Source organism: Cyphellophora attinorum, assembly GCF_001299255.1.
Source record: "Cyphellophora attinorum strain CBS 131958 chromosome Unknown Contig18, whole genome shotgun sequence".
NCBI classification, from domain to species: domain Eukaryota; kingdom Fungi; phylum Ascomycota; class Eurotiomycetes; order Chaetothyriales; family Cyphellophoraceae; genus Cyphellophora; species Cyphellophora attinorum.
Genome location: NW_017253246.1, coordinates 73,176 through 89,009, shown reverse-complemented (window position 1 = coordinate 89,009; position 15,834 = coordinate 73,176). Strand labels below are relative to the sequence as shown.

At 53.1% G+C, this 15,834-nt stretch overlaps 3 protein-coding genes across 3 annotated transcripts; 2 read left to right on the top strand and 1 right to left on the bottom strand.

The window, feature by feature from the left end:
• Positions 1–1,613: 1,613 nt before the first annotated feature.
• Positions 1,614–3,965, bottom strand: AB675_4122 (Actin-like protein arp5; the record flags this gene model as incomplete). Its single annotated transcript, XM_018144237.1, has 2 exons — positions 1,614–1,667; positions 1,716–3,965. 2 exons carry the CDS (start codon positions 3,963–3,965, stop codon positions 1,614–1,616), a joined length of 2,304 nt encoding a protein of 767 aa, XP_017998482.1.
• Positions 3,966–5,354: 1,389 nt separating this feature from the next.
• AB675_4120 (Golgin IMH1) lies at positions 5,355–10,459 on the top strand (the record flags this gene model as incomplete). Its single annotated transcript, XM_018144236.1, has 3 exons — positions 5,355–5,930; positions 6,667–10,361; positions 10,417–10,459. 3 exons carry the CDS (start codon positions 5,355–5,357, stop codon positions 10,457–10,459), a joined length of 4,314 nt encoding a protein of 1,437 aa, XP_017998538.1.
• Positions 10,460–13,785: 3,326 nt separating this feature from the next.
• On the top strand, positions 13,786–15,440 carry AB675_4119 (uncharacterized protein; the record flags this gene model as incomplete). The annotated part of the gene is made up of 3 exons (XM_018144234.1): positions 13,786–14,204; positions 14,285–14,719; positions 15,341–15,440. The coding sequence occupies 3 exons, from the start codon at positions 13,786–13,788 to the stop codon at positions 15,438–15,440; spliced, it is 954 nt and encodes a 317-aa protein (XP_017998462.1).
• Between the last annotated feature and the right edge of the window lie 394 nt (positions 15,441–15,834).

The window sequence follows — 15,834 nt, the reverse complement described above, 5'->3', positions numbered from 1 at the left end:
ACCTTGGGCAGTCGAATATCTCGTGATGCTGAGATGGAGCCGCGAAGGGGTTCGGTCCGCGGGCGTGCGTTTCGCTTAGGCTGCAGAGAGACCTTGAACACGGTTTCCCATGTACAGGAGGCCTTACCGATGCCTCGCGAGTCGGAACTCACGCCTTGACAAAACTTGATACAGGCTTGTAATCCTGTACGGGTCGCGTAATTGAACAGGCAGGATGCCGAATGAATTTGGAATATTGCCACAGAAGGGCTTTTCGTTCTAGTCGCTTGCCAGATGCAGGTCGATACATTGCCGAAATACCAGTGTCAGGGCCACTTCGCAGGCGAACACAGACACCATTGTCATCGTCACAACATTATCTGCCCAACACGAAGAGACATGGAGTAAATGCTCCGCCTTGCACTGGTAGTACTTTACGAATACCTATGTAACTCGTCAGCCATCTGCTGAATTGTGAGACCGAAGGAAGCCGCGCCAGCAGGTGCTTGGCAGTGTATCGTGCACAATGCGATTACAGCTTCCGTCGGGTGCCATGACTTCGATTACTGGAAGTGGATACGAGTCGACGGGTACGTAGTAGTAATCTCGATGGATAGGTCAGAGATTACATATCACGGGCCATGGCAGCGAGTACCAAGAGTCGTTTGTTTGTCCGCCTATAGCAGAGCCAGGCCAACTGTGAGGTAGTGTGGGGAGCCGAGACGTCGCCGGTACTCTGTAACATCAAACCCCATGTGGAAGTCCCAAGTAAGGTAAGGTACGTACGACGGTATCATTGCAGTGTCGACTCGGAGTCCGGTCCAGAAATATATTAGTCAGCCCAAATTATCATGAGTCTTGGTACTGACGACTATCATCTTGTTGCGACGGCAGCCACTCGGATCTGAACGACGATGTTCGGCGCATTCTGCCCACTCGCTGGGACCCTGGATAGCGATACTCGTTCTGCTGATTAACAAAGTGCCCGTCATGGAGGACAAGAAATAGGCCATCCCAGATTGCAGAACTTTCTGAGCCACAGAGTCGACCAGGTCGCCACATGCTGAAATCGAGCAGCGGCCAAAACGAGCAAGAATGCCGCGGAGGTATTGGCAAGTGTGGCGTCATCTGCGTGCACGCCGCGTCCCTACGCGGTGAATTGGAAACCCCCAAAACATCTTGGCGTATTCGAACGTGGAGCCGCCTCGGGCGTCACTGCAATACCGCACCTCATCACCGTACAGGATACACCTAAGTAACGGACATGCCGATGTCAAGGTGAAGACCAAAATCTGCATGATCGAGACGGAGTATGGATGTGGCGAATGATGCGACCGACAGCCTCTGGTCTTGTGAAGACAAGAATCTGTTCGCGTTGCTGACTTCGCAATTACCCTGTTTGGGCAGAGCCGCATTCGAATCTTTTCTTGCGATCTTTGTAAGCTGGGCGAGCCATTTGCGCGACGCTATGACAGTCCTACCATGCGGTACGTGACCAGAGTGGGTATGAGGTCTTAGCGGCCAGTTCGTTGGTTTCATCCCTCCATAGATCGTCGTCGTCTGAACAAGTGTGCCATGCTAAGAAGAGATCGACGATCATCTTGCATGACTGCTTGGTGTTCCGACGGTCAAGTTCATCCACCGAAAGTGAGCGTCGACGGAGCCAGTGAATTCCCCAGGTCGTGTTCCTGTAACAACGTCAGTATTGTCCACCTGTCCCGATAGACTTTTCTCACCTTGATGTAATCACTGCCTCTCTCTGCATACTCCTCCTTGGTCACCGTCGCGATGTGTCGATCAGACGCCGGAGTTGAGCTCCACCAGCCCGCCGCCCCTCTCCATGCATCAAGAATGGGGTCTGCGGCCTTGCGGACATTGATGTCGTATGCCGATGGAATTACAGCCCTCATTTCTCGGGCTAGTCTTTCCTCGAAGGTAAGGAAGGAAGTATTGCCGCCCGTAAGGAAAATGTCTTGCAGCAGAGCACGCTGCTGTGCCGGGTCCGAGAAACGGCTCATGGCGATTCCCTCGATGATCTCTACTATGCCCGCCTGGTCGACTCCCGCAATGCTCGGTTGGAATGTGACTTCGGGGACTCGGATTCGCTCGACGTTGAGATGGACCTGGTTGAACTCGCGTTGACTTTCTCCATCAAAGGGACGAGCGCCTCTAAGGAAGGCGTGCATCAAGCTCTTGGTCCAATCGTTCTGAGCCTCAATTGTATCCTTTTCAGAGAACGAATCGTCATATTGGAGAAGCTCGCTCTCTACAGCCTTGAGCTGAGCTAAAGGATCCTCCTCAGGCTCCTCATCGTCGCTGGCGTCTTCTTTCGCGACATCTCGATATGCATCCCAATCCTGGTCATCCGCGCCGAAATCGTCATCATTGTCGCCGCCTCCACGCCGCTTGCGCTTTGGCCCATCTGATGCTAAATTCGCCAATGCCTTCATTCGCGCCTGAGAGGCGACGCCCTTGCGGTTCCCCGAGTCAGCCTTGAGTCGAGCCTGCTCCTTGATTTTGAGCAGTAGATTCTCCCGTTGGGTTCTTCTGCCTTTGATCCAATCCTCAGGATTATTTTGACGATGCTCTTGATCGAGACGCTCCTCTTCGGCGATGCGGGCTCGCTCGCGCTCCTTCTCTTCTTTTGCACGAATTCTCGCTTCAACGCCTGATTTCATGAGTCTCTGATGGCGTTTCTCCTTCAAGCCGATGTCATCAAGCTGGTCGTCGGGCGTGTCGAGGAGTGGGAACTTGTTGAGCTGGTCCTCCAGCTTCTCCTCTTCCTCGGGTTCGCCCAGGTCTTTGTTTCTGGATTTCTTTATCGATTTGTCCAGGTCGCGAATGCGTCTTTCCAGGGCAGCTTCGTCTTTGAGGTCTTCGGTGTCCAACAGCCGCCTCTGCTCCTTCTTCGTGGGCGCATCGGTGTAGGCCGCGTATAGCTTCTGATAGTCCGCTAGATCCTTCTCCTTCTTCACAAGCTTCTCCAAGCGCATCTTTGCAGCTTGTGCCTGAAGACGCCGACCGGATTCCTTCTTCCTCTCTGCGATCCGTGCAAGCTCTTCAGGTGACTTCTCGATGACGACTTGCTCAGTGTAAGGGTACTGAATAATGACGTTGCGCTCCTCCTCGAGTCCCGACCAGTCCAAGAAAGTTGACATTTCTCGATCAAAGTCCTTGGAAAGATAGCAAAATTGTTTGACGTACTGCTCCGTCTGCTCGTATGTCATTTTGCCTGTGAAATTCGGATACTTCAGTCTGATCAGTTTGTGGAGAAATTCGTGCGATTGTGAGCCGCCCCAGTTCAATCGTGCGCAGGACTGCAGAATGGGTTTCTTGTCCAGGACAGGAATGATGTGAGTCGATGTGTGCGACGAAGACACTATTATGCCGGAATTGCCTTTGTTATACCGGTAGGAGAAAAGACTGTCTATGCCCATAGTCACACTCGGCGCTTGGTAGCATTCGAACATCATCTCGTTGAGCATCCTCCGACTATGGCCAAAGTTGGCGACCGGCTCAGTGATGACTATGGGTCTCCCAACACTACCCTGCTCGTCCACTCCGAGCTTGAGGAAGATGTAGTCAAACACACCCTCCATGATGTCCCAATTTGTGGGAATGCTAGTATGTGTTTCGAATGCCTGCCGAATCTGACCTCGGGTCGTCGCGTCCGCATACGCATCCCAGCCGACGAAAGCGCAGTACTTGTTGAACTTTCGGTCCTTGTATTTGGCCATGATCGGCGGGACGAGAAATCGAGGCTTCTTGTCGAAGGAGAACCCTGCCTTGACTGTGCTGGCACCATTATCGATGACTATGGCGTTTTCGGAGGGATTTGCGGCACTCTGCCTGTAGCCTTCCGGCTGAGCAGGCTGCCATCCTTTGAAGGGAAAGTCCGGGGCAGGATAAATTCGTGGTGGTGGGAGAGGATGGTCTGATGGAAGGGTGCGCTCTTGCACTATGCGTTGAACGGAGGTGATCGCCATCTTGCCAACCTACACCACCCTCGACGCACAACACCAGTCACTTCAGTAGTTTGCCGCGTTCCCGCACCTCTCCTACCATGCCTGCATGCACACTATGATGGGTCAAATATTTGAGGTTCGTTGATCGTTTTGGGCGACCTCGCGACAAGGCTGCGATGCAGCCTTTCCGAGCATGTGCAATTGGAATACAACGGAGTCGATATACGGTAAAGTCGCTGAAGATCAGATAGGAGGGTTCAGGGCTACCGCCGGTCTATTGAGTGAGCGTCATTGTCGACATAAGATTGCGCACATTCACGCGACAAGCGCAACAATGCATATAGAGCACCGGCCGACAGCATTGACATTTTATCCTGCGCCGGATGACCAGATATCTTACGTGGGGTTGCAGGAGACCAGTTGACATGGGATGCGGACATAAGTCTTGTCTGGCATATGTACTTGTCGTTGATCGTCATGGCACAGACGGTTGCAACGGTACTGCACAGAGTGTTGCCAATACAGCACCTTCCAAAATCCTCCTGCCCCCTCATCAGTTCCTTGACTTCCCACATGAGGATGGTAAAGCAGCAGGACTCCTTCCTGCAGCGTTCCTTCTCGCAGCGTTCCTTCGCTCATACTTCTCTGCTCCGAGGAAGTGGTTGTCGAAGGCCCTGAGGCCCGCCAGAGATTCGACTATGTCTCAATCTCTCAATCTGGTCATAGCTCGTGGGTATCGTCTGAAAGCAACCTCTGTCCTTCTTGCTCGCCTCATAACGGATCCTTCAGGTTGTCCGTAGCTGCACGACATTAGCTACATTGCCTCTGTAAGTGTGAATATGCTCACCCTCAAGGTGAAACAAAACGTTCGACTGGTAGTTCTTAAACATCTGAGCAACTAGCTCGACATTCATGTTCTGAACGTTGACCTCCTGCAGACTTCGATTCATGACCATGACTGCCTCATTGAGCTTCTCCTGTAGTTGGCGGTCAGCAACCGCTCGCCATAGCCTTGCTGGACCCATACTATGTTGGTGATGATTCGAGACAACAGCAACGTCTGCTGCTGCTCGTGTGGACTCTCCTGTGGAGTACTGTCAGCTCTTAATTCTACGGCCAGGGGTTTTCCAGGCACACACCATCTCACCACGCAGAAAGCGCGCAGGACCCTTCTGCGAGAATTGCTAGTTGATCCAGGAGTTCATCAGAAATACAACGTCGCCGTTGCTCTCCAAACGCGTCTCCAATCCTTGGCTTTCAACGCGTTGCGGATATAGACTTCCTATTTCCGACATATTCAGTCGACATCAACCTCGAGATACCTGAATAGTCTGAAGTGCCCCGACGTGCATCGTGCACAACGATAAGAGCATCTGTGCGCCTGAGACCCGCCTATGAGCGAATTCCAAGATGCCTCCCACGCCTCAACCACAAGACGACTCGCACCAGCAGTTGTTGGATCAGATGGACATCTTTTACACAGTCAAACCATTTCGCAACCAGACATGGAAGCCTTCAGGGCGTCGCAACAAGAACACAAAGCAAATCATTGGCGAGACCCAACGGCGGGAGGCTTCAGTGATGGCCACGCAAAATAATAGTGGCGCTTCGACACCACTACCAGCGACCGGCGTAACATCAGATGGTGCCATGACGCCGGTGCAAGGCCCAGGCGCTGGCAAGCCTGTGAACATGGCACAAGCGGCCCAGAGCCTGTCGACACTGGTTCTGGAGAGGAATCTTCTCAAGGCGACAAATGGAAACGCACCCAATCTGGGGCCGGCCGTAACCTACACGAACATCGAAAGCGCGCCGAGTCTACATCCAGCACATCAGAAACAGTACTGCGATATAACAGGCATTCCGTCGAGGTACACAGATCCGAAGACCAAGCTACGGTACTACGACAAGGAGATATTTGGCGTTGTGAGAACGTTGGGACCCGGTGGACCAGACTCATACCTCGCAGCCAGAGGAGCGAATGTGGTACTGAAGTAATGGCACAACGATTGACGATGTCACGAGGAAAACCGATTTGGGACGAGGAGGTTCGACATGCGGGAAAGCCTGCAGAATGTCTGGCCAGCTAAGTCAAGCTCATCCCACCCGCCACAAAGCCTTTCGGCTACAGGCTCAAGGATGTGCTCCGGCTTAATTGTGGTCATGTATCGTCTTCGCCAGGACGGCTCCATACCGAGATCTCACAGAGGGAGCGATATCAGTTACAGATCATCAGAGTGACTGTGGCCGTGGCGTATCGACTACTTCTGCACAAATACAGGAGTTTCAGGATCGAAGTCAAGAGAGGCGGCACAAAGCCGCAGACGCGGACTCAGGTCATGCCCCATTGCGCACGCCTTTGCATAGTCCGTGATTGCCAGCACGCAATGCCCCTCTTCGGGAAAAGACCAAAATCAGATAGGAAGGACTGTAAAGAATGGAAGAACGTGTGATCGTCGTGATACTTTATTTATTGCAAGTTGATCATTTTCATTTTCGTCATGACTCGGTGAGCCTCAGCGAGATGCTCCGACTGACTCGTGGGATCTAATCCGGGGTGAATGCATTCAGATCAAAGAACACCGTCTACCCAGGTATCCTGCAAAGTGAGTCGATTCGTTGAGCGGCCTTCAAGGCAGCGTGAGTCCTACCGTCAAGGTGGATTATTTCTCGGTGTGTGCTGCCTGCCCCACGCCAGAACGCTTGGGTACTGATCGAACAGCGCTTCAAAGGCGCAATTGACGCCCGCATCGCCGAGGAGCAAGCCCGCCAACGACAAGCTGCGGCCTCGGGGTCGCCGCAAAGAGGGCAGACTCGCCGTAGAGGTCCAGGTCAGCAAGATGGCCGGACTCCGCGCGTCTCGTCGCGCCAAAGAGAGCCAACGACAGGAAATGCTATCAAGACTCCTAACCCTTCCGACTTCGAGCCTGCGTTCTCTATAGGTGGCGACGATAGCCTGCCGCCCAGTAGAGTCTCGACGCCCTTGCCAGATAATGCACCCAGCCAAGCTAAGGGCAACGAAGCGGATGACAAGGTGGCAGATGGCCACCCCGTCCAAGAAGATGCCGCCACGGACGCACGAGACACCAACGGCAACGCTGAACCTGCGCAACCTGTAGAACTGCCAGTCGATGTGCGAACAAAGCTGCGAAAGCTCGAGCGGATTGAGTCCAAATATGGCGAATTGTTAAAGGCATACCGTATAGTGCATAGTCGAGCTCAAGCGATTGAGCCATTCGAGGCCACGCTGCGCGAATACACACCACTTACAAGCATTGGAGATCCGGCTTCACTGATAGAGTATCTTGGTCAGATCACTACAAAAGGCGATATGGTCTTAGATGAGCTGAAACGCGTGTCTTCGGAAAGAGACGAATTGAAGCAGAAGAACCAGCAGGCGGACAAGACGATCGAGCAACTGCGCACAGAGGTCTCGGATCTCAAACTTGCAACTGCCCGAGAGCCCAAGGCCAGTGAAGAACAAGTCGGATTGGTCCCTGAGACTACAGGTGGCGAGGATACTAAGGATGATTCGCAGCACACCATGTCACCTACAACGTCAGTGAAGTCTCCCTCCTCGATCTCAGCACGGATACCAAGTCTTTCACTATTCTCTCCCCGCTCGAAGCCGACATCGCCGCCTTCAAAGGACACAACTGAAGACCTCTTCTCGTATGATTCAGAAGTGCCACGGCTTGAAAAGGAACTGCATTCCAGCCAGGAGCAAATCGAAGACTTGAAACAGCAATTGGGAAAGGTCAAGGGCGATTTGACAGTTGCCCGCGAGTCGACTGGAGGTATGGCGGTGAGTTTAGAGTCAGCCACCAGGGAGCTCCAAGAGCTTCGAGAGTCCAAGGACAAGTTCGACTCAGAGAAGGCCCGTCTACAGCGCAGGATCGACGAGCTCGTTGCCTCTGAGCTGAGTACGTCGCAACAATCGTCGCGATCACAGGACGAGATGATCGAGATCCGCGGTCAGATTTCGTCTCTCACAGCAGAGCTGGAGCAAGTCAAGCAGAACCTGCACACCACTGAGGCGGCGAAGACTCGAATGGAGTCTGATCTAGAAGCTGCCCGTGCAGACTTGGCGACCTCCGCCGAGAAACTGGCACAGAAGGATTCCGAACTCAAGGAGCTCGAGAGCAGTCTCGCCGCAGCAAAGCAGGCAGCTCGAGATCACGAGCAGCGGCGTAGCGACGAGACTGTCAGCGAAAAGAAGATTGGCACAATGCAGGCAGTGATGGACACACTGCGTTCTCAGCTGAAGTCTGCAGAAGCCACGATCAATGAGGTGCGGACAGAGATGGCGAAGAACGAGGAACATTTCAACTCGCGGCCATCGACCAAAGTTTTCGGTTTCTTTGACGATGACTCCAGCCTAGACCCCAGCGACTTCAAAAGCCGAGACGACGTTGTAGCATACATCAGCAAGAATTTTGGCGCACAGAAAGAGACCTCTGGCTCCCAAGGGGCGTCCGAAGGTTCTGCTGCCAAACCTTCTGCGCCCACGTCAGGCCAGGGATCGAAGAAAAGCAATAAGAAGAAAAAGAAGGGCAAGGGCAAGGGTGCTGCAACGGTCACCGACGACATCGAGGCCGACGAGCCTGTTGCGGGAGCGGACGATGTTGGAAACGTTGCGCCTTCTCCATCGCCCGAGGTCATAGCAAAGCTCGAGAAAGAGATCGTCGAGCTCAAGGAAGCCATCGGACATCGAGATTTGTCAATTGAACGACTTTCGAAACAAATCAAGGATCAAGAAGCTCTAAAAGAAGAAATTGAAACTCTTCGTGATGACCTTCTGCACCAGGGCGAAGAGCACGTCGAAGCTCGAGACCGGCTCAAGGTGGTCGAAAGCGAACGAAAAGCTTTGGTCGAGAAGACAGAGCAACTCGAGGCCGAGCTTCTCGAGCTCCAGAAGGCGATGTCCACTAGGTCTGCGGCCGACGAAGACCAGAAGAATGTTGCGAAGGAACTCGTTGAGCTGAAGCTCAAATCGACATCTCTGCAATCCGATCTGACTGCAGCAGAACAATTGGCCGCGACCAGGTTCAAAGATCTGAGTGACCTGCGGGAGCTACTCTCAAAGGCCCAACCTGAACTGAAGAGCTTGCGAGCAGAAATCGCGGAGCTAAAGAAGGCTAAGGAGGATCTCAAGAATCAGGAAGGTGAGCTCAAGCGTATGGAGGCGCGTCATGAAGACCTCAAAGCAGAGATGAAAGGATTTGGCAAGCGTTTGAGCGACAAAGATGCCGAGGTCAAGGAATTGCAGCAGAAGATCGAACAAGAAACATCCACACGAACACGGGCCGAGGAGGACTTGCGAACGACAGAGTCTCAGCTGCGAACTTCGGAAGCTCGCAGACAAGAAGCCACTACTGCTTCCAAAGATTCCAACGAAAGCTTAAGGAAGAGTCGCGAGGAGATCACGAAGCTGAAAACTCAACTGTCTGATCTTGAGGCCCGCGTGACAACCCACGATCGTCAGGTCACAGAGCTCCGAGAAGAAGTGACCCTCAAGGCCGCCCTTCATTCCTCCGCTCAATCACTCGTGCAGTCTCTGCGAGATCAGACGCATGAGCTCAACACTCAAGCACGCGAAGCCTCGACACGCGCCGAAAATCTCGAGGAAGAGCTCGCAGAAGCCCAACGTATGCTCACTGAACGGACTCGAGAAGGGCAGACCATGCGCATGCTGCTGAACCAGTCCGAAACTGGCACTGAATCTCGTGTCCGCGAAATGAAAGAGCGCATGGACGCAGCTATCGAAGAACGCGATCGTGTTGAAGACGAGGCAAGCGTCAGCAGCCGACGAATGATCCGCGAGCTGGATGAAGCCAAATCGAAAGCGCGAGAAGCCCAGCGAGCGCTCAAGATTCTTGAAGACGAAAAGGACGAGCTCAACATCAAGCAGCGAGACTCCAAGCGCAGGTTGAACGATTTAGAGCAAGCTTCAGAGCGTGCCTCGAAAGAAGTGGAAGATGTTCGCGCCGCTATGGCCGGGTTGCGAGAAGCACTCAACGAAAGCGAGCGGCAGGTACAAGACCTCGAGACTCAGAGGATTGAGCTGCGCAAAGCAAGTGCTGAAGCTAAGGAAAATATCGACAAGCTTACGAAATCCAACAAGACTCTTTCAGATGAGGTCAAAGCGCTTCAAGCAGGTGCGAAGAAGCAGCAAGCAGTCAGACCAGGCCTAGAATCCGGTCTTCAGAGCTCAAGAGCTTCGACGGATTCAACATCGGCGAGATCGCCTGCGCCGAGTGCTCGTGAGAAACAAGGTAGCGCTCCGCAGGGGTTGAGTCAAGGCACCGTCGACTATGTCTATCTGAAGAATGTGCTCTTGCAATTCTTGGAACAGAAGGATAAGGCGCATCAGCGGCAGCTCATTCCTGTGTTGGGCATGCTGCTGCACTTTGATCGGTAAGTTCATCCACTATCTCACGGCTCTTGTTGTTACATACTGACAGTACAATAGCAAAGACGAGCAAAGATGGATGTCTGCCATAACGGCAAAGTAGATTGGCCTAAATTCGGGGTCCTCTGCCCATGGCACCTTTGCCGCTTGCATTCGAGCCAGATTCTGTGTCATCCTTGGATAAGACGTCCAGCCTTTCTTTGCCAGGCAGATGGCAATTTCGCTGTATGACTAAGATAGAGTACACTTTCCATCCCATTATGCTTGGTGTGATGTAATCACTCTTCTCTACCATCACGTCTGGGCACACCGATCAATGTAGATGTGTCCACGGAATGGCTGCTTCAGCGATCATGCACGTAACTATCATGTTCGAGGCTACGGTACACACTTATATTTCTAACCTTACCGAAGGTAACTACAGCGACCCGCTCGTAGTACGGGCACGTGTACTAGCACCATGCTGTGAGGCTTGCGGTAACTTCTTTGTGGCGGCAAGGCTTGCCCTGAAGATGGCGATGATGTTTTGTCGTTTGCAAGCTGTACGGTTGTAGTCCGTACAATTCAATGATGCCTCCGTTGAAGCTCAAGTCAACCGGCTGGCATCGGGACGTCTTGTCATCCGGCTTTGTCCAGCACTTGTCATCCGGTTTCGTCAAAGGCCTGCTGTGCGACTTTCCTCGTTGGTCAACCAGTCTCGATCGAGCCCTCCATTACGACTTCCTTTCCCTCCCACATCCAACCATTTGGTCGCGCCCATCCCAATTACTTGCGCTAACTCCTTGCATAATGAGGCCATGGAGCGCATTCCGTGTTTCTTCCCCAAAGCTCCATCACAACGACGGGAAGCAGTGATGAAACAGTAAAGCGAGTCCAAGCCTATTCGACGCGTGAGCTGCATGAAGGACCCGGTGAGCAAATGTTCAGACCCGCGCTCCGACGACCGTCTGCAGTCCAACACTGATCGAACGGGCTGCTGGCTCAAAGGAGCAGCTGCCGCGAACAACAGGGAGGGCTAAGTGGTCTGTCGGAGACCCTGGCCTTGCGTTCTCCACGAGGAGAAGCAAAGAAAGAGAGGGTGTCTGTCCCGTGAGGGATTTTTCTTATGTTTCTGCCCTTGGGGTACGCGTTGTGATGGGGAAGGGGCAGTGTGTGGGCAGAGGATGAGTGCTGGCATCGAGCACGATGGGGTTGGCTGGGGCGATCGGATATGGGTCAATGGTTCGTGGTGCGTTGGGCAATGACAGGTTGCTGTGGGCCGATGGGGATGTCGGCTTCCGGGATCGACAGCGGTGCGTCTGGGTCGAGCTGCGAATTGGGGCCAACAGGGAATAAGACTTGGGCAGAGGTAAGGAAAGTGGGGCGACATTACTTACCGTTGGCAACGGACAGGAAGAAATACGGATGGGGACATTGCCACACAGCAGAGCCATCAAGATTCAAGTGAGTCAGGCCAGGCCGGCCGTTATCATGAAATATACCCCCGACCCACGAGTTCATGGGGATCGAGAGTGGTCTTTAGCCTGGACTCGATGATCAACAGGCCTCGCACCTAAAGGTCTCCGAGCACCCAGCCGCCAGTTTGCACTCCTTCTCACTCTTTCAAGATGGTTCTGTCGCGAGCGTCACAATAGGAGAGAGAGGGAGAGTGAGGCAGAGAGTATCACAGTAGGAAAGAAGAAAGCGAGGCAGGAAGACCTTCAAGTTTCAGCGGAGCCGGGTGTAAGTCATCGCGCAATGAGGTGCGAGGGACTGAGGGTGCTGCACAATGAGACCTTGACGATCGCATGCCCAGTTCCTCAGTCCTCTGGCACAAGCCACTTGGTTTTGATCCCCCGGTCGGCTTTCCAGGAATGGTCGTGCTGCAGTTGTCACAAAAGAGGAGGATAGGAAGATAATCGAAGAAATTGTAGAGAATGCGAAGCAGCAAGACCGTCAAGTTTCAGCATCGGCCGGGTGCAAGTCATCGCTCAACGAGGTGCGGGGGACCCAGGTTTCCCGGGTTGAGAGCACCAGATCGAGATGATCTGATGTTCAGAACCGAACGGTCCTCAAGCACAAGCCACTTGGTTTTGATCCCCCGGTGTACCTTTCAGGATAGTCTTGCCACTGGTGTCACAGAAGAATAGCACAGGGAACCGGTGAACAAAGATAATCTCGTCGCACGCAAGGAATGCCGAAAGTGAAAGGTACAGTGCAAGGACTGATGGCCAACGACCCACACGACTTGAGGTTAAAGTGTCAACTGGATGACGATGGGACAAAGCGCAGCGAGACTGTACGGTCAATCGAGGAGGATTCGAGCCATCAAGGCCACTTGGCCTGAGGCTAATACCGCAGAACGATGGATGTTGCAGTCCGATGCTCTATGATCGCCGCACCAGTAGTCCATTATACCTGAATCGCAGGGTCGTCGGAGGAGGGTGGGCGTTCGGTAGCGTCGGCGCGATGGGCTTTCCGGGGTTGACGAGCCGCAACGATGGAAGGGTATAGACAGTAACGAGGACACTGACTCATGGGCTGGGCTTTGAGTGGGTGCGCGCAATAAAGGAGAAACATATTGTTGGCAAGTCGATGTCGATTTTACAAACGCAAGATAAACCACGAATTTGAGTGGGGTCGATGGCGCCAAGAAACGCTGCCAAAAAGTGGGGCAGTTTGCCTTGTGGCCTTGAAGTGCAAACGACCACGACCCATGTCACCAAGGTTCGCCAGTCCAAGTGAACTGTACACCGCGTCCTTATCACAGATGCGTTGATTAAATCAAGTTTAGCTTGTCTTTCTGAGGTCTTAGGCTACTGCAGATAGATGACGACACGCTGCGAAGCCAAACGAAAGTTGCCTACGCGATATGTTATCTTCGAGTTGCCTGTACCTACCGAGTATCTGCATGGGATAGAGCGAAATGTATCAACGCGGTCGAACCCGCTACATTACTGCTAAATCATACTGTGACGTATAGTAACTCTAAGGACTAACGGCTGCATGTTCTCAAACATCCCGTGGGAAACCTTTGCATCTGACATGCAATGGCCCAACAGTAAAATCCAACTTCGCCCAAAATGCGGACTCTCAGGCTAGGACCGCCTGATGTGGGAATGGATCTACTGCTGACACTGCTTCGAGGCTATGATGAAGCTCAGTTCGAGGCTATGATGAAGCTCAGTTCAAGTTGCTCTCCTCCTGAGTGACAGATCCACCCGCCTCACATGCAAGCGCCTTCGAGCTGCGACTGATGCCAAGCGATCTCGCGAGTCACGCTGTTCTGCTTCACCCAAGCCTGACATTACGTTTCAAACAGCCGATGGTCACTTCTTGCCCCGCAATCCCTGCTACTTTTGTTCATTGCTCTTTGCAACCTCCCTTCGTGTTTACAGCACTCGCCGATCTTCATTGCTGCGCACGATCACGTTACCCTCCACTAACATCATGGCTGCCAATGATCCAGACGCTCGGAAGATGCAAGCTATGCTGCGGAATAGTATCGAAGGCTTTTGGGAGGTGCACAATGATCAGACTACGACGACTATCGCCCTTGTTGGCCGGGAATTGTCACATATCAAGGCCCTTACGCAGACCGCAACCTGTCGACCTGGTAGTCGCTCGGCTTCCCTAGACACGATGATCATGCTTGAAGCATCCATCAAGAAGAACATCTCGAGTTTGAAATCGCAGCGTGATGCCTACCAGAACATGACCAGTAGCATCGAGAACTACGCCACAGTCTCTGGTTTCAACAATGTGGCTCAGTACACTCACACACTCTCGGTCTCTAGCTCAGATGATATCGAAAAGCTAAGTGCCGAATTCGAAAAAATGATGAGTCTCGCAAAGCCTGTCATATCCGAGTACAGCACAACTTCCCAATCTACCGCAGCCGTTCCAGCCAAAAAGGAGCCGATCGTCACAAATGAGGATGGATCGACAGCGAGGATATACCTGCTATCATCGCTGGCGTCAACATTGGCCAGATCGAGTCCAACAAGCGCAAGCGTAGTCAGTCCACCGAAAGAGGCACAGATGAGAGCGTCAAGAAGGCGAAGAAGACCGCAGAAGACGTCAAAGAAGCCTCTACCGCCCTACCAGGTCTCAGCAACCCGCCGGTCAGCGCTGAAGGGACCAGTCCAAAGACTGCTACGTCTACTACAGCTGATGCTGCTAATGCCACCGCCTTACCCCTCCTCGAAGACCGTAACGAAATTCTCGATGACTATGACTACCACGCCGGCAGCCTCTCTCCACCTCCTTTTCCACGTTGTCCTGTCCAGTCCACTTCCGCCGACGACTACGATCCCTTTGCCGACGACCCCGACTCCGGCGAGGATGGCTGCCACATCAGCACCCCACAGATCAGTGTCGAACAGTCTGTTCCCAGTATCGGAACGGCAGCCAGCGATGCTGCTGCTGCTTCCGCTGCTATTGCCGCTGCTACCACTAATGCTGATGGTACTATCGAGACTGCTGCTGATGCTACTAGCATTCCTATTGCTGAAGCTACCAAAGCTGCCGCTGATACCACGATCGCTGCTGCTGAAGCTATGGCTGCTGCTGGCGATACTACTGTCACTGCTACTGGCGATGCTGTCACCGACACTGCTGCTGCCACCACCACCGAGACTGCTTCTCAGACTACCACTGCTGTCGATGATGCTACCACCGATGCTGCCGCTGATACAATTACTGCTATTGTTGATGCTGCCACCACTACTACTAATGCACCCATCACCGACGCCACTGCCGAAGAGCGCGACCCAACCACCGTCGACTGGAATTACAGCCTCCCACCTGCCACTCCACCACCACGACGCCTCTACAACACAATTTACTCCACCCGACCTGACAACATCTTCGTCAAAGGGCGCGACTCTGAGGAAGATTGGGGGCCGGGAGGTCGAGGATGATGAGGCGACCGCCATCGGCGATGATCACGGCTCCCCTGGCGGCAAAGATTTCAGAATTCGGTGACTTCGACGAACTCCAACAGGGAAAAGGACTACAGCGGAACCCACAGCGACAAGGAGAATGAAGACGGGGATGAGTACGACAACGTTGACGGTGAGGGTGACGAGAACGATCATATCTAAGGGCCCTGGATATGCAACGGATGCCGTCGAGCGACTAGTGGGCGCAAGTGCTCGGAGTACCTGTACTAGTACTAGGCAAAGACCGAGCTTGGGAAGATCCTCCCTTTGGCAAGCCTGGTGGGGATATGTGTTGGCAGGGATGGGTCGAGCCTGCGCGATATTCTCATTGTCTTCGAACATGTTGGAATAGGGACGGAAAACGCGTTAGTACCAACCACAGCAGGCTTACTACGGTACAGTACGATGATGCTCGAACACGAGTACGGACGAGACACAAAACCAACGAGACCACACGTACTGAGATACCAAGAATGAGAATGTGTAAAACTTTGATCATACATGCTTTCTTCTATTTCCAAAATTACGAGCCAACTTACCTATCCATCAGCCAACT